The sequence below is a fragment of the Leptonychotes weddellii genome, chromosome 16 (assembly GCF_054177405.1).
Source record: "Leptonychotes weddellii isolate Sample4059 chromosome 16, ASM5417740v2, whole genome shotgun sequence".
NCBI lineage: Eukaryota > Metazoa > Chordata > Mammalia > Carnivora > Phocidae > Leptonychotes > Leptonychotes weddellii.
In genome coordinates, this window is record NC_138384.1 from 17,700,450 (window position 1) to 17,717,695 (window position 17,246).

The window sequence follows — 17,246 nt, forward strand, 5'->3', positions numbered from 1 at the left end:
AGCATCATAAAAGTCTGTTCAGGCAGATAGAAGTGGAATTGAAGTCCATAGAGACCAGCCATATACTCTGTGGCAACTTCAGTCTACAAAGCCAAAGGACAGCTGGAAACTAGGCTCTCTGAAATTCTCTTCACTAATTCATTACCTCATTCATTCTATGAAAATGTATTGAGGGGCGCCTGGGTGGCTCAGTCAGCTGCGCATCTGACTTCGGCTCAGGTCATGATCTCTGGGTCCTAGGATGGAGTCCTGCATCGGGCTCCCTGCTCGGCAGGGAGTCTGCCTCTCTCTCTGACCCTCCTCCTCTCATGCTCTCTGTCTCTCATTCTCTCTCTCTCAAATAAATAAATAAAATCTTAAAAAAAAAAAATAAAAAAAAACAACATCGTTTTTATAATGAAAACCAAACATCAATATACCATGGAGTGGCATGTTAATTACAAAAAAAAAAAAAAAAAAAACAACAACAAAAAAGGAGATTTCAAGAAATTTTGTGCCTGTACTTGGATACCACTGCAGAGCCCTGTGTTGGCTCACTGTGCTTTCTGTCACTGGAACACTTGAGGGGAACAGTCACAGAAGGCCTGCACTACAGTCACTGCAGCTTTGGGACCGTGATGAACATAATACGTCTGAATGTGGATGACCACGCCCTTTCCTCATCAGTGAAGACAGTGGCCATGAGGCAGAAGTTACCTTTCCCCACTGACACATTAATTGAAATCCTCAGCCATCTTTGTATGCTTCACTTTTTTTTTTTAAAGATTTTATTTATTTATTCATGAGAGACAGAGAGAGAGAAAGAGGCAGAGGGAGAAGCAGGCTCCCAAGGAGCAGGAAGCCTGATGTGGGACTCGATCCCAGGACCCTGAGATCATGACCTGAGCTGAAGGCAGACGCTTAACCGTCTGAGCCACCCAGGCGCCCTTATGCTTCACTTCTGTTACAGTCGAAGAGCCCCAGGCAGCTTCTCCAGGGCTGTGCTCCGGCTCCCATTCCCATGCACCACTCTGCAGGAACCTTATTCTCTTCATGACCTTTCTTTGTCCCTGGCAGCTTTCCTCAACTCTTTGGCCCCTCTAATTATAGTTGTCGCTCTTGCCCTGCTCAGTCTAACCATTCCCTCAGCTTTCCGGTCACCTGCCCACTCGAGGCACACCGCTCTGGTAAAGGGGGCCTCTAGTAACACAGCCTGTGAATACATATTTTTTCCAGGGCTTATTTTTCTCTCTTTACATGTGACAGTATTCACCACTCCTTTTTGAGGTGTTTTCCTCTCTTACCTTCTGTGACACGGGTCTCCCTTGCATCCTCTCCTGCCTTTCTCTGGCTCCTCCTCCTTTTCACCCCATATGTTGGCGTTTCCCAGTTTTACCTTCAGTTTGCTCTCCACTTTCTCCGTGCCATTTAGGCCAGTCCCAGAGCTCATCTACCATCACAAGGTGATGATTTCCAAAGCTGCAGCTTTAACTTCTCACTCTCCTGAGCTTCAGACCTGTTCTGAACATTTCTATCTGAATATTCCATAAGCAACTAAAACCCAGTATTTCTCAACTGAACTTACTGCATTCCTCTCCCTGACCCTTCCTTAAACCTATTCTTCTTTCTGTACTTCCTATCTCATTATCATCTCAAGATATTTAAATGGCAGGTATTCTTAATTCTTATTTACCTAGTCCTATCAATTCTACCCATTCACCCCTTTCTCTCTAGTTACTGTTATGACTGTAGTTCAGGCCTTTATAATTTTCATGCCTGGATTACAGAAACAAAGTTTTAAGTGGTCTCTGAGACCTACCTCTAGTTTTGTTCCTCTTTAAGCCATTAAGCTACTTAAAAACCCCTAAAAGCTTCCCGTGCAGTTGGTTTAAAATGCATGGCATATAAAGCCTTGCATGCTCTGACCTCCTACTGCCTCCCAAGCCTCCACTCTTGCCCCCCCACCCCAACCCAGTGCCTCCACACTCTCCTGGGTATGCATCTATCCCAACATCTATTACACTGAATTGCTCATCTGTCTTGCTTCCTGGCTCTATTGAAAATTTCACAGGTATATGGTTTGTGTTTTATCAAAGAACCCATTACGGAAGCTAGGATTAGCAGACACCGAACACTTGAATAAATGATTCCATTAGATCAAGAACAGAGAGGAATCTGGGTTTCATAATGGAATAATCCCGTAGTTGACCATATAGCACCATTTCTCAGAGATTACAATATCAGCAAAGTTTGATCCTCGGAGATTTGGAGACTAAATTTCAGTCTACACATAGACCAGCCTCTCTCCCAGTGTATTCTGTTAAGCTTAGGGCTCCAAGTTTATTATGGCAACATGTAATAAGCTCCAGAAAATTATACTAAAATGTGTTAGTTTTATTAACCTTGGAAAGCAGAATGTGAAGAGCAACTATATAACTTTTTGAGTCAAGAGGATATAGACCTCATGTCTTTGAAGAAAACCCTGGAATAATTTAGCTTAGCCCTTTCTGCTACTAAATGACATTATCTACTCTGAGGGCCAACTGACTAAGCCGTTGTGATCTCTTTTCCTAGACTTCCCTCCAGCTAGGTCCAGCTCTAAAAGTGTGATCAAGTAGGAGTCTGGAGAGTTGCTATGTAGATCCTATTTCCCAGCTTCCTCCTTTTGGGACTTTTTCAGCTTCCGATTAGCTTGAAATGTGCATCATTGGCCTTCAAAGGTGGTTCTAGAGGGTACCACTTGAAGGCATGCTTAAAGCTCCACAGTCCTCTCTCCTTAATGGGGGTTATCAGCTTGGATATCAGCACTTTGGAACCCAGGAGGATGAAAGGAGCGCAGCCGAGGAAGATTTAAGTGCAGCTACCATTCTAGCCAAAAGTGGGAAGGGCCGCAGGGGGTCTTAGGAGGGAGACCTACAGAGACAGGATACCGGAGATAAAATTTGGAAGAGGAGAGAGAGGTAAAGCCACTCAATTTTTCCTAGAACTGGAGAACAGTCCAGGCTGAAGGGACGCGTTCACCTTAACTAGCATCTTCAACTTGCCTATTTTGACAGTTTCCAGAACCATTTAGGCACTTCACTGGGCAGTTATTCTCAATGCTATAAGTATGGCAGGTGAAGTTCATATGCTACTAAATAAGGTTGTACCGGATGAGTTATTTAGCATTAATGATTACAGACATTCTTAAGTAAGATAACATTGTGCTTTATTCAGCCTCCCAGATTATTTCGGTTTTCCATTTAGTGATCAGGATGTGCAAGATGTGGATACTTGTGTCTCTGCTTCCATCTCTTTCCCCAGTTTTGAGTCCATATCAACATGTACTTAAAAGGGAGGTACAGATTAAGAATGCTCTATAATTTTCTTAGCCATGATCTTGATTTTATATTTCTTTAGAAGATCAACATTTAGGGAATTCTCCTAATAGAAGGGTCAGTCCCATGTACTGGTAGATGGGGGCTCAGAGGAGAATTTATGCTCTGTGGTTGCTAAGGGACAATACAGAATACAGTAGCAGTGGGTAGAGTTCCTCCTTCCTAAGCCTATCAGACATTTCTTAAAGGCTTAAGAAAACTAAAGAAGAGCTTATTAAAATGTCTCACTATGACAGGAAAAAAGTAGTTAATTTTAACAATAAAACTGAACACTTACAAGCAAAGGCCAAAATAAAAAGTCTATTAATCGATCAAGTCTCAGTATATATAAAATTATGAAAAAGAAAATAACAGTGACTTCAAATCCAGTGATGACAATGTATGGTTCAGGGGCTTGTGCAATGATAAAAAAGGTCATGGATGTCACATTTAGCGCCTATAAGGATAAAAAAAAACATGATTTATTCAACGATTACTGAATGCAAGTTTAAGCTGTAAAAATCATTTCTAAAGTAACTAAATAAATGGGTTTAGGCCATATATACACACACCTAAAGGAGGAATTACTACAATGTATGGATGTTGCCTTCTCTTTGTGTTTTAGGGAACTAGGTGTCCCTCTCTGTTATTCCACTTGTACACCTAATACCATCTCTTCCCATATCTGTTCCCTTAGTATTTTCCCACTACATACCTTCTTTTCTCTCTCAGACCTTCAATCTCTCCTCACTGGCTCCGTTCCACATCATACTATAAACATATCCAAGTTGTCTTCTCTTAAAACACACACACACACCCCTTCCATTCATCCTGCTCCCCAAGAAATTCCTGTTTTCTATTTCTCTCTATACTTCTTTTAAAAAACATCTGTATACTGATTGCTATAATTCTTTATCATCTGCTCATCAGGCCTTAACTCTTAGCAATGTGGAATCTACTGTCAAACTTAAACTTAGAATGTTGCCATGAAAAATACTGGAGAAAAGTTTAAAATAAATTGTTAGAGAAAAACAATTCTCTGAAGAACCCTATGTGGGAACAAAGGAAAAAAAAAAAACTCCCAACAATTCTGATGCTTCACTTTTTACATATTTTCTCTAACCTAAATGGAAGGCAATCAGAATTGATGAATATTTTAAGTAAAAAAACCCCCAAAAAGATAATTAATCTAATCCAATCTCCTCATTTACAAATGAAGATATAAAACACAGAAAAGTTAAGTGACCTAAAGGAAAAATAAGCTGATGGGTCCCAGTGAGTCTGTCAACATCATGTTTTTAGGAGCTGTCATGTTATAGCTCTATCCAAAATCTCTATGTTATTGGAAAATGGTTTTGTCAAGAGTTTTCCCTGGCTAGACTCTTCTGATCAGTCTGTCAGCTAGTAGCATTTACACACTCTTTTTAACTTTAAATCTATAGGGGCTACTTATTCATAATTCTTTCAATTACTTTCTTAGTATAAAAATACCCTACCTTTAAACTTCTAAATTGATCAGTTTGATTATATAGCAAATATAACCATTCTATAAGCCATTCTTTATAATTAATATAATTACAATTAGCAACATTTCACCTCAAACCACTTCGTTTACTCTATTGAACCACAGTCTTGAGTTCATAGGTTATGAAATCTAGGGTCACTTTTTCAGTCCCCATCTTCTGTAAACTTTCTGCACCATGGAATTTGACACTGGTGATTAATCCATTTTCTTAAAAGTTCCTATGATTTCAGTCACATTGGATTCTCCCCCAATCCATTATTTACAACTCTTCTATCATTACTCTTAGCCTTTGTCTCCAATGCTCTTTTAAATATCCCCCTAATATCTCAGACATTTCTTCACCACTCTGTGGAAACTGCTTTTGCTCAGATTATCGATGATTTCAGAATTACTAAATTTAATGAACATTTTTTAGTTTTTATCCTATTGGACTCCCATGGCTTAATTGCCATTGGTGATCTTTTTCCTATTTTTCTACTCCTTTGGCTTGCATGTCACTTTTCCTAGTTCTTATACAACTCTGTAGCTATCCTCCCTTGGTGGGCTTCTCTCCTTTTACCCATCCTTTTAAAATGCTGGTATTCCTTTAGATTCTGTTCACGACCCAATCGACGAAAGTGGGTTCCTATCACAGATCAATCCTCAACATCTCAAACATAAATAGCCATTTGCAATCTCTATCTGAATACCTATAGGAATCTCAAATTCACCATATCCAAAACTGAACTCATCTAGCCTGTTCCTCCTGTATGCACTATCTTAATTAGTGATACCACCATCTATCTTATCACCCACCCGAGAAACCTATTATCAGTGCTCCTAATACTCCCCACAAATGATCGATCATCAGGTCCTGCTGATTTAATGCTAACCATCTTGGGAACTCACTCCCTCCTCTTCGTCCCTACAGCTACTGCCCTTCAGTATCTTCCCTGAACTACCTCGACAAAGGTATTACAGTATAATTTCTAAAACGCAAATGCACTTCTCAGCGGCTCCCTGTGATCTTTAGAATAGAGCCTACCTTTCATCATGGTATTCAGCCTCCCATCATTCAGCTCCTGTCTTCTTTTCTAGCAGAATTTCTTCACAGTTTATGCACAGGATAATTCCAGTGTTTAATTCTCAAATTGAACTTCTGGTCCTCCTCCTACATTTGCTTTACCCACAGGCCTTCAGTGGATGGCAACTCCATCCTTCCAGTGCTTAGGCCAAAGACTTTGGAGTTATCTTGACTCCTCTCTTTTTCTTACACCACATCCGGTTCATCAGCAAATCATGTTGGGGCTACTTTCAAAATATATCCCAAATATGACCATTTCTTGTAGCCTACCCTGCCAACACCCTGGTCTGAGCCACTATCCTCCTTGCCCAAATTACCATAGCTCTAACTGGTCTCTTGGTTCTACCCTTGCCCTTGCAGCCATCCCCTCCTGTCCCTCTGACCAATCTATTGTCAACATAGCAGCTGGTCTATTTTTTTTTAAATGTTAGTCAGATCATATACAACCTTACTCAAAACCTTCCTCATCTATCACTATGTCCCCAGTCACTCCACTCCTGTCATACTGGTTTCCTTGCTTTTTCTTGAACCCTTCAGGTACATTCCTGTCATAGGGCCATTGTAATGTATGTTCCTTTTTAAAACACTTTTCCTCCAGATATTCTCATAGCTCACCCCCTAGCCTCACTCAACTCTTTGCTCAGCTGTCATCTCAACAAGGCCTAACCTGACCACTCTATTACTGGAATCTGCAACCTTCCTCCCCTTACACTGCTTTCCCTGGCTTTACTTGTCTCTTGTTCCATAGCACTTACAACTTTTTACAATACTGCATCATTTATTTATTGTGTTTACTGTCTGTCTCCCCTGCCCTCCCACCCCAATATGTAAACTCCATGAGGGCCAGGGATCTTTGCTTTGTTCACTGATATGTCCCAAGAGGCTAGAACAGTGCCTGGAACATGGTAGGCTTTCAATAAGTATTTGTTGCATGAAAAAAATAAGGCAACGCTCATCTTGTTAAAACTTGCTGCATAAATCATGCTGTTTTTTTGCCTCCATGTCTTTGCTCAGGTGGCTACCCCTCAGACCCCACTCTATGTTCCTCTAGGAAGTTTCCTGATACCTCTCATTCTCTTGTCCTTGGTTAAATGTGAGACTCTTTGGCCTATCCCCATCTTACCACATATTATAGCTATCTGCTCATAGGTCTGTCTCTGACTAAACTGAAGAACTCCATGAGTCAGGGACTTTGTCTTGCTTGTTCTTGTTGTTCCAGGGCCTAAGTCAGATCTTAGAATACAACTAAATACTCTAAATGTTTGTTGAGAGAATTGATATGTCTGAAACTAAACATTTCTCACAAGATCTTGTTCCTCCTCCAGTGTTCTTCCAGAGCTTTCAGTACTGGGCATAAAACTCCAGACTCTTAGGTCACTTCTTCCCTGATTATTTACTCCTAACCCAAAGTAATCTTCCTGTCCTTTGAACTCCAGAGTAGTTTCCTAAACCTCTCTTATGCACTCTGACTTGTATTACATTACAGTCATTTCTCAGAATCACAGACTTTTGGTGTGTGAGGGACCTTGTATGCAGTTTGTTCTATGCACTCACCTGAGTCTGAATCTCTTTTACAGCATCCTCCCTAGGTGCTCATCTACACCTGTTACCTCTGCTGTTTGGGAATGTACTGCCTTCCCAAGTGATGTGGCCACTTAATTTGGGGAACTTTCCCAATAGAAAGTTCTTCCTCATATTAAGTGGAATTGTTTCCCTGTAGCTACTTCCATCTCCTCCCCTATAGGTCACCTCCTTAAAATTTAAAAATTATGTTTTCCTTCTCCTCCCAACTCCCTTTTTTTTTGTTCCTTCAACATAGTCTCCTGTGACAGTCCCCACTTCTCTAACTAGCCAGGGCACCTTCCTCCAAATGATGGCTCATTCTCTCCAGACCTCTGTTCCGAACTAACTGCAGCGCGCCCGGCACGCCTGACGCCCCGAAGCCGGCAGCCCGGCTGTCCTGTACGGGGTACAGGCGCAGCTGACTGGCCTGCTAACCTGGGTACCTGGTGTGCAGGTCCAAGTGGGGGCCACTCGTGCAGACATGCTTACTTGGCTTTATGAATGTGTCTGTGAACCCCTGAAGGGCAGGGCAGTGCCTTCTTTCTCTCCTTCTGCCCCCGGGGTGCACAGTGAACCGCCGTGCCTCTGGGGAGGCCTAAGCTGAAAGAGAAGGTAGGGGATTCCTCTTTATACTTGAGAGCCACCTCCCGCTGCCCCTGAGCACGCCCCAATACCGCCCCCACCCGGTGGCCCGGCCTCACCAGCCGCAGCATCTTCACGTGGCCTTTTACGCTGAAGCAGAAGGGGCGATGCTTCGGCTTCAGGGTCGACATCATGCCTGCAGACTCAGCAGCAGCAGCAGCAGCAGCACTACTTCTCTCCCTCACCCCTTCTCCTCGCCTCACAGCTCTGCCAGGCCTCGTGCGGAGATAGCAACCGCCACCGCCGCGCGCCACCCGTCTAGGATTCCCGCCCTCGCGCGCTCATGCGCAGGTCACTGCGGCCCGCGCTCGTGCGCATGCGCTTCACCGGGGCCGGCCGCTTGTCGCTCTCGCTTTTCGGGCTCCTGGGGTTCGCCTGCTTTATTTCTGCGGACCTAGCGGGGGGCACGCCGCCCCGCCCCGCCCCTCCAGGCACCAAAGACAACTGCTCTCCAGCTCTCCGTAGGGGCTTTCCTGTCATGGAGCGCTTCTGGAGGGGGTTGGGGGTGTTCAGGAATGGCTGCAGGGCTACCCCGTACTATGAGCATCTCAAATACCAACTCCTTGGGGAGGATTTCCCTTGGACACCCCCTCTAGAGCAGCCACCATCACCTTCTCTTCACGTATCACTAGCTGATAGATCTTAAAAATATAAATTGCACAAAAGCAGGGACCTGCCTTTGCTTCTCTCCCTGCAGGGTTCCCAGGGTCTGGCACATAGTAGATGTATAGTATGTGCAGTCTGAATCAACGGCCTGGGCCGCATACCCTGCCCCTGCCCCCAGGGGATCACAGTCTGATCCAACAGCCTCATCCCAAATCAGAAAAACGTTGAACTTAATCCTGAAGTTTATGTAGGGCGTGTTTGTGGCAGGTAATACAGAAAGCACCAGATGGGGTTGTGGCTTTCTGATAGCAAATCTAGAGACTGAGTGAACCCTCTTGCCAATGACTTCCTCTTTTCTGTCCTAGAGGTGACTGCTAGCATCCTGCACTCCTGGGAGAGGTAGGAAACCCCTCCACCCAAGCCCTGGAATGGGCATGCCCACACAGTTCTAAGTGCAGCAGCTTAGGTTTCAGGGCCTGGGCCTGTTGAATTATATATACCCGTCTACCTCACACCTGGGCTGAATTTTTGCTACCTGACTATGGATGAGATTTACAGGCTTCCTTCCCACCCCCAGTTGTCTGTTCAGTTGGAATATTAGTTGTGCCTTTGTTAAAAGATAAACTGAGGTATATTAAACATTTTAAGAGTTTGAGCAAAAATTGATTTGATTTGGGCAGCATCCAATCTAGCAGATACGGCTCTCCAAGGAGCCGTACAAAATGAAAAACTTTCATGGGCAAAAGGAAGCAGGAACAAGGAAATTACACTGGCAAAGAAGCTGGGTGTTTGTGGCAAGGTTACTTTGCTTTAGGGGGTGGCAGGAGTCTATCAAACAGATTTTACTTAACTATTGTTGATCAGGCTATTCCTGATGGACTGGCCTGTTTGCATTTCTGGGAGAGCCAAAACAATTAAGTCTTGGTTTGGTGGGGTGGGGCTTAAATAAGCAACTCCATTTTGGGCCCTTGTCTGTGTTTTTTTTTTTTTTTTAAGATTTTATTTATTTATTCATGAGAGACAGAGAGAGAGAGAGAGAAGCAGAGGGAGAAGCAGGCTCCCGAGGAGCAGGGAGCCCGATGCGGGACTCGATCCCAGGACCCTGGGATCATGACCTGAGCCGAAGGCAGACGCTTAACCGTCTGAGCCACCCAGGCGCCCCTTGTTTTGTTTTGTTTTTGTTGTTGTTTTAACACTTTCTTGAGGCATCTAGTACATTTACAGTCTAGACCCGGAAATGTCAAAGTTCAGAGGAAAGAGTGCAGGCTGTGAGGCAAGATAGATGACTTGAATTCCAGCTTCACCTCTTAATGAATGCTTCTGATCATTTTAAACAAGTTACCTAAATTTCGGAGGATTCGCTCATAATCAGCTAGGATTATGGGAGTGACAATATCTACTTGCAGCATTGTTGGGAAGAATAAATGACACCCTAAGTGTGTGCCAGGTGCCTGGTTAGAACACGTGCTCAATTAAGTAATCTCCAATAATTAATTAACCAACCAGTTGCGGGTATTGTTGGCCATCCATCCCCCAAGCTTTGCCAAGTCGGGGGTTCATTCCGCCAGCGTCCCGTTAGCGGGAAGATTGCCTGGCTGCAACCGGCTCAGCCCGGGCCTTGAATTGCTTACCCTCTCCGGAGAGACGGTGAAATGCGACAGGGTCTCTTTAAGAGAGCGGTCCCAGCAGGCGCCCCGGCGGCCGGCGCGGGGTTGGAGGCGGTGCGCTGAGCTCGCGCTGACTTGCGTAGGAAGGAAGCCGGGCCGTCGGATCCGCCCGCCGGGTTATGCTGCTGAGACCGCTGCGGAGCTGGGCCGCCCGGGCGCTGCGGCGCGAGGGGCCTGGGAGCCCCGGCCCGGGCCGAGGGACGCGGGGGGTGCAGCGCCCGGCCTGGCCTCGCGGTAACGCGTCTTTCTGTTCCATCTCTGGCGGCCGGCGCCTGGCGCTCAGCGGCCGCGGGTCTCACTCCCCGCCCTCCGGCCTGAACCCGAAGCTACTCCTAGGCGCCGGGATTTTGTCCCGGCGACTGCGGGGCCGTGGAGGGGCAAGGGCGGTCATTGTCAGCTGCCCCGGACGCCAGCGGGCCGCGAGCGGGTGGGGCCGTGGGGATCCTTCTAGAGAGGAGAAAGACCCTCCCACCCCCCGCGAGCGGGGGCTGCTCCCGTCCGGGTCCCGCTCTAAGTCCGATTCTCATGGCCTTGGGGGAGACAGAGGCCCCGGAGCAGCAGTTAACCAGTCCCCAACGGGTGGTGGGTGCTTTAGTCTCGGAGCCTTCCTGCTCCCACTGGGAGTGGAGACTTCCCATGTCAGAAACCGTAATAGCTAAGTTACAGCGTTCTTTGGCCGCGAGCTGTTGGGTGGCACCTCAGAACCACCTTTGTGGTGGGTGGGCCGAGGGTGTCAGCCCTGGGCCGAAACCCATGCCCGCCTACCACTCTGCCATGGGGTCCCAGTGGAGGCTGCCCAGTGTTTTAACTTGCTGGATCCATATGTGAGGGTCATAAATATGAAATGTGTGGAAAATGGAAAGTGTGATATACTAAGCGGGGTGGGGGGGGAGCTGAGCACAGTTGGGGCCCAGAGGTGCCACCCCGACCCAGGCAGCAGCTGCACAGTGTCACATGGAGGTAGACAGCAGTGGTGGGTCTGCCTCCATCCCACCCGTGGAGGGACTCCGATGTCACTGGAAGATATTTTTAGGCCAGGGAGTAAGCGTAAACATTACTGTTTTTGTGGTGGCTTCCAAAATTACGCCAAAGAAGAGTGAATTACTTAAAACTGACTTTAAAAATTGATTTCATTTCTTTTGTAGATAAAGACAGAGAAAATGAAAAAGAGAAAAAATCAGTGGTAAGTCCCTCTTTTTAAGCGCACTCCCCAGTGTGGGATTATATATATATATGTGTGTGTGTGTGTATATATATATATATAAAGTGGGAGGATTATATATAGTGGGGGGAAATGCTGAGGGGAGTGAGGGAATACGTGCACATAGTAAAAAACAAAAATATAAGAGGATCTTCAGGGATGAGGAAGTCTGTCTCCACCGCTGGGCCTCAGACCCCCTTCCCAGAGGCCACCTGTTACCAGGTTCTGGTATGTCCTTATCAAGAGTCTACACGGCTAGGAGCACACATGTATTCAAAGCCTTTAGGTCGATTTAGACTGTCAGCTTGATGAATGATTACAGAAGGATTTGAAAAATGCTCATCTGTGTGGGGAAGGTTGGTTTCACCTTGGGTTAGTGGGTGGCAGCCTGGCTGTGAGGGAAGGTCTGCTGACTGCCTCCTCTGCCCTCCAGTGCTGACACTAGTGGGTGCGTGGGGGTATTTGAGAGAATCCATGGGGGTCCACAGACATGGGTTCAACCAGAGTAGCGACTTTGAGATGTCAGCCGTGGGGTGGAACTGGGGCTGGTGTGAGGTTGAAGGCCAAAGAGGGCCAAACTGGACATGTTCATGGAGATGTGGGAGCCCTTAGCCGGCCGTAGTGGGGAGCAACATTTTGGTCACCATCAATCCAGAGGCTCAGTTCCTTGAGGGAGCTAGAAGTCGGTAGTTTCTGTGGCTCAGGGGAGTGGTTTGGCGGGCGGTGGCAGGAATACCTTGGCTGGGGTCTGCAGAGGGCAGAAAGGTGGGCAAGCCCCCTGGGATATTCAGGGTGCTAGAGAGGGCCTGGGAAGGAATAAAGTCACATGGAGAGGATTGGCGATTGTAACACTTGAGCTTTATGAAAGTGTGTTGGAAATGAGAGGTGTGGTGGGCGCTGACGATAGGCACTGCAGAAGGAAAAGGGGTATTATGTTGAGCTGGTTGGGAATTGATGCATTATTGTGCTGTTAATTATCGAGCTAGCACTGATGGGAGCCGGGCCTATCCTGGGTGCTTTTAGGCACACGGTAGGTCTGTTAGAAGTGGTATGGAGCGTGCATTTAGGCCCAGGGCTATTCTTAAGCATTCAAATCCTTTGAGTTCCTGGGGACCAAACAGCCCCTGTCATTAATGAGTCCCTGGTCTGATAGGGGAGACGGCAATAAATAGGACCATGGTGGACCCAGAACAGCAGTGATTCTGGGGGCTGTGAGTAGGGGGCAGGGCCTGCAGAGGACAGTGCCTGAGGGGAGCCTTGGGGAGCTTTGAAGCCTCCTGGGAGATCAAGGGAAAGGCAAGGCAGGAGTGTTGGAGCAGAGGGAGCTACAAATATGAGTCATAGAAGGAAGAGAGCCTGCAGGCCCGAGGCTCGGGCTGGTCCCCAGAGAGCTGGTGAGGAGGGACGGGAGACAGGTCCCAACACCCGGAGCCACTGAAAGACTTGACCGGATGTGATCTGGTTTGCCTCTCGGGAAGAGATGGTGGTGGTGAACCACAGGTGGGGTTGAGGGGCACTGCTGGGCCAGACTGGAAGGCACAGAGGCCACTGGGGAGGCTGCTCCAGCCACATGGGGCAGAGGCCTTAACTGGGGGCCAGGGGGCCAGGCCAGGTTCTGCAGGTGAGTGGGAAGCAGGGCCTGGAGGAGTTGCTGAGTTGCTGGGTGAGGGCTGGAGACAGCCAGGGGGTTGAGGGTAGATGGTGCAGCATTTCCTGAGGACTGGAACAGGAAGAGGAGCTGTATGTTGGGGTTGGGAGGTGACGAATTGAGGTACCCAGGGGATGTCACATGGGACAGGATAGTTAGGGAATGTCTGCGCTGAGTTGCAACCAGGAAGTCAGTCACCACCACAGAATAGGAACAGGAACTTCTGGAAGAAGGTCTCATCTAAACAATATCTCCTGCAGTGAACGGGAAAGAAACAAAGTCTATGCAGACGGTTGAGCTCTTCTTCATTTTCTAGGAAGAGAAGAAGTTGTTTCCTTTAAAGAGCAGCAATAAAACATCAAATTCATTAGGGCCCTGATGGGATCTGCCTTTTGTGCCTCCGTTAGGTTCATTTTGTGGTTTTACGTTCTAAAGGAGTAAGCTGGTGGGCACCTGGAATCGCAGGGGGGCCTGGCATCTGTTGGAAGTGTGATTGTCTGGTCTTCTAGATACCCCTTAGGATCAAGGCAGGAGGGAACCTTCGCAGCTGACTGACAGAGTTTATAGTGGGGGGAGCAAGGTGAGATGGCCCACTGTGACCCTGTGTTTTATATGGGGTGTGAGTGAGGCTTCCCTGGGGTCATGAAAAGAGTCTGCCAGACCTACGTGTGATTCCATCTCTTTCCTTGGCCAGGCTCGGTGCCTTGGGCAAGTCATCTACATGGCCCACGTTTCTGTGGGTGCCTTCAGTCTGGGTTTAAAGGTCACTGTGCCCTCATGGCTGTGAGCCTGCTCTCCCAGTGCGGTTAGTGTGAGCAGAGTGTGGATTCAAACTGTCCTCTCTGCTTTATTCCCTCCTACAAGCCTCATTTTTCTCTTCTTTGAAAGTGTTGGGACCCACTACTTAGCTGGCAAGGTTGAATGTGGTCCTGGTATACGTTACCCATCTTATGGCCTGGCCTGCAGCAAGGTGCTCCACTAAGTCCTCTCCTGTCTTAATACTTTCCAGTCCATGTTTTTCTGTGTAAAGTAGTGAGTGAGGTATTACGGAACATACACATGCTTCCCATCCCCGAAGCCCTAGGCTCTGGTTAAGGAGGCAGGACACTTGGGCCTAAAATCTAATAGTCTGAGGGGTGGAGCTAGGGAAGGGCAGAGTTGGGTGGGCAGTGGCAAGCTGTGTGTGGTCTAGGAGACGACATAAGGGAGGGTCTGTCCTGGAGGGCCTGTCCTGGAGGGCAGTGGCTCAGTGGCCATCAGTGGTGGGCCTGGAGCTGAGAATTGTTTGTTACTGCTCACGGTGGGACCTTGGAAATTTCCTGTGGGTGGGAATTTTGTGTGCACATTGAAGTCTTGGACTGAATCGTTTATGCTGTTCACCTGAGCCCTTCCCTAGAAATTCTTCCCTGGGATACTCCCCTAGCTGCTTGATTTTTGGTTCTCATGGGCATTTGTCTTTTGTTAGATCTGTGTTGAGGGCAACATTGCAAGCGGGAAGACGACGTGCCTGGAGTTCTTCTCCAACACAACAGGCATTGAGGTACGGCCTCCACACGGGGTTCGAGGGGGTGTCAAAGCTCGATGGAGTGACTTACAGAGGGTGTAGACCAGCCGTATCCCATAGAAATAAAATGCGAGCTACATATATAGTGTGAAATTTCTAACAGTTTTGCTCAAAAACAAACCAAAAAGAATATTTAATTTGACATAGTATATTCTAAATGTTATCATGTCAACACGTAATCAGTATAAAAATCATCCATGAGCTATTTTGCATTGTTTTTCATACCAAGTCTTTGAAATCTGGAATGTAGTTTATACTTACGGTATATCTCAATTTGGACTAGTCACATTTGAAGTTTGTAAGAGCTACGTGTGACTCATGGCCACTGTGTTAGACCGTGCAGGTATAGACTTCCCTGAGGTCTGGTTTAGAGGGCTCTACAGACATGTTGAGAGTGGCTGGAATATTACAATGTTACATCTGAGATACTTGTGTCTAAGCCGGGGGATGTTACCATGGGTAGCCAGTTAACATAATCTCTAGTTTATTTACAGCCCAGTCACTCAGAATAACCTCACAGATATTTGAGAAGTGCCTCTGCACTAAGACCCTGACTCTTCTTCCTGGAATAGTTTCGTGGTGTAATTTTTTCTGTTTCTGTCTCTTTTTTGTTACTCTAGATCCTACAGTTTTCAAATGTTTAGAAGTATTTTCTTTCCTTCTTTCCCTTCCTGCTTTTTACTTCTATTAAACATATATATGGTTTGAGGGGCGCCTGGGTGGCTCAGTCGGTTAAGCATCCAACTCTTGATTTTGGCTCAGGTCCTGATCTCAGGGTCCTGGGATCAAGCCCCGAGTGGCTCCTTGCTTAGCACGGAGTCTGCTTGTCCCTCTCCCTCTGCTTCTCCTCTCTCTTTCAATCTCTCTCTCTCAAATAAATAAAATCTTTAAAAAAGATATACACATGGTTTGATTAAAAGAATAAATGTTCTGTAGCCCTAGTCTCGCTTGTGCAGAAAAGAGTTCGTAGGCCCAAGCTGCTGTCCTCAGAGTGGCTTGTGTGCAAGGTCAGCCCTTGGCTGGCGTGTGGGAACTTAGATTTTAGGAGAGTTCCACCATTTCCTAACTGATAGAGATGGCTCTCTGTGCCTGAACTGTTTGTGCAAACAATATGGTTTATTCTGGACGCCTGCTTTATTTCTGGGAGTCTGGAATTTTTATATGTGGTGGCCAGAGACTGCCTACATGGCTGAACTCTGACAAAAACCCTGAACTGCTGGGCTCAGGCCACCTTCCCCGGTAGACGCCACCTCCCGTGTTGTCACAGCTTGCTGCTGGGGGAGTTCAGTGCTTCCGGTGTGACTCCCCTGGAAGAGGCCCCTTGGAACCTTGTGCCTGGTCTTCCCGCAGACTTTGCTCTGTGCACCCCTTTTTTTTTGCCGATTTTGTTTTGTATCCTCTCCCTGTAACAAATCTTAGCTGTGAATATCCCTCTAGGCTGTGTCCTGTGCGTCCTTTTGGTGAGTCATCACACCTGGGGAGGCGGGGGACTTAGGGACTCCTGATATGCCTGTCCTGAGTGGTGGCACTCTATATGGCACTTTAGGGGCACTTATGTTCTCTGAGACCTGAGAACATAAGTGCCCCTAAATCACAACGAGAGTCAGCACCTAGTGAGGGTAATACTGTATGCCAGGCAGTATGTTGAGGATTCCTTCTGTTGTCTAATTGATTTTGCCCTTATGAGAGTCGTCTCTGTGAGGTAGGTACAATTATTACCTCGGTGGCAGAGCAGGAAATGGGCTTAGTGAGGGAAATGAATGGCCAGGGTCCGGCTGCTGCTATGGGGTGGAGCCAGACCCCAGACCTGGCTGGCTGGCCCCGGGGGACCACACCCTTGTTTGGTTCTTCTGTAATACGGAGAGCTTTGTTGGCTTTCCGAAGACCTCGCTTAGCCTTTGGATCTCAGCTCAGCGCTCTTTGACCTCCCCAGCTAGGTTACCCTTCTTGGTGTAGATGCTTCTGGTCCCTCTGTAACCTTGTTTTATACTACTTCTCAGGGCTTAAAAATATGTGATTTCTGTGATGATCTGATTAAGGTCTGCTTCTCTCAGTGAGTTTTTTGTTTTTAGATTTCTTTATTTTAGAGAGAGTTGGAGAGAGCATGTGTGGGCACGTGAGTAGGGGGAGGGGCAGAGGGAGAGAGAGAGAGAGCGCGTGCACGCATCTTGAGTAGACTCCCTGCTGAGCACGCAGCCCCATGTGGGGCTCAATTCCAGGACCCTGGGATCGTGACCTGAGCTGAAACCAAGAGTCGGACGCTCAACTGATTGAGCCACCCAGGCGCCCCAAGTTTAAAGTTCCATAAAAGCAGGGACCGAGGTGGTTTGGCTCTTGCCGAGCATGGCGGCTGGCACAGTGAGTTCTCATTAAGTGTTGCCTGATCGTGCCTCAGCTGGGCGCAGATCAAGGCTGCCTGTGCCCAGCCTCTC

The 17,246-nt window shown here is 47.0% G+C and overlaps 2 protein-coding genes across 7 annotated transcripts in view; one reads left to right on the forward strand and one right to left on the reverse strand.

Annotated features, from left to right (window-relative positions):
• Window positions 1-8,385, reverse strand: part of CKLF (chemokine like factor) — a 13,869-nt gene extending 5,484 nt beyond the window's left edge. The window contains exons 1-2 of the mRNA XM_006749761.3: window positions 8,188-8,385; window positions 3,634-3,792 (exon numbers count right to left, since the gene is read on the reverse strand). Coding sequence (XP_006749824.2) covers window positions 3,634-3,792; window positions 8,188-8,262 — 234 coding nt within the window. The 5' untranslated portion in view covers window positions 8,263-8,385. The remainder of the gene's footprint in view (window positions 1-3,633; window positions 3,793-8,187) is intronic.
• Window positions 1-17,246, forward strand: part of TK2 (thymidine kinase 2) — an 83,947-nt gene that overhangs the window by 48,190 nt on the left and 18,511 nt on the right. For 3 of the 6 annotated variants that reach the window (XR_004075252.2, XM_031026709.2, XM_081806493.1), the window contains exons 1-3: window positions 10,478-10,635; window positions 11,547-11,584; window positions 14,716-14,790. Coding sequence is in view for 4 of the 6 variants with exons in the window: in XM_031026709.2 (XP_030882569.1) it covers window positions 10,521-10,635; window positions 11,547-11,584; window positions 14,716-14,790 (228 nt within the window). In the remaining 2 variants the exon portion in view is untranslated. Of the gene's footprint in view, window positions 1-10,477; window positions 10,636-11,546; window positions 11,585-14,715; window positions 14,791-17,246 lie in introns of those variants that run through there. The other 3 variants (XM_006732047.3, XM_081806494.1, XM_081806492.1) reach the window with 3 other exon arrangements.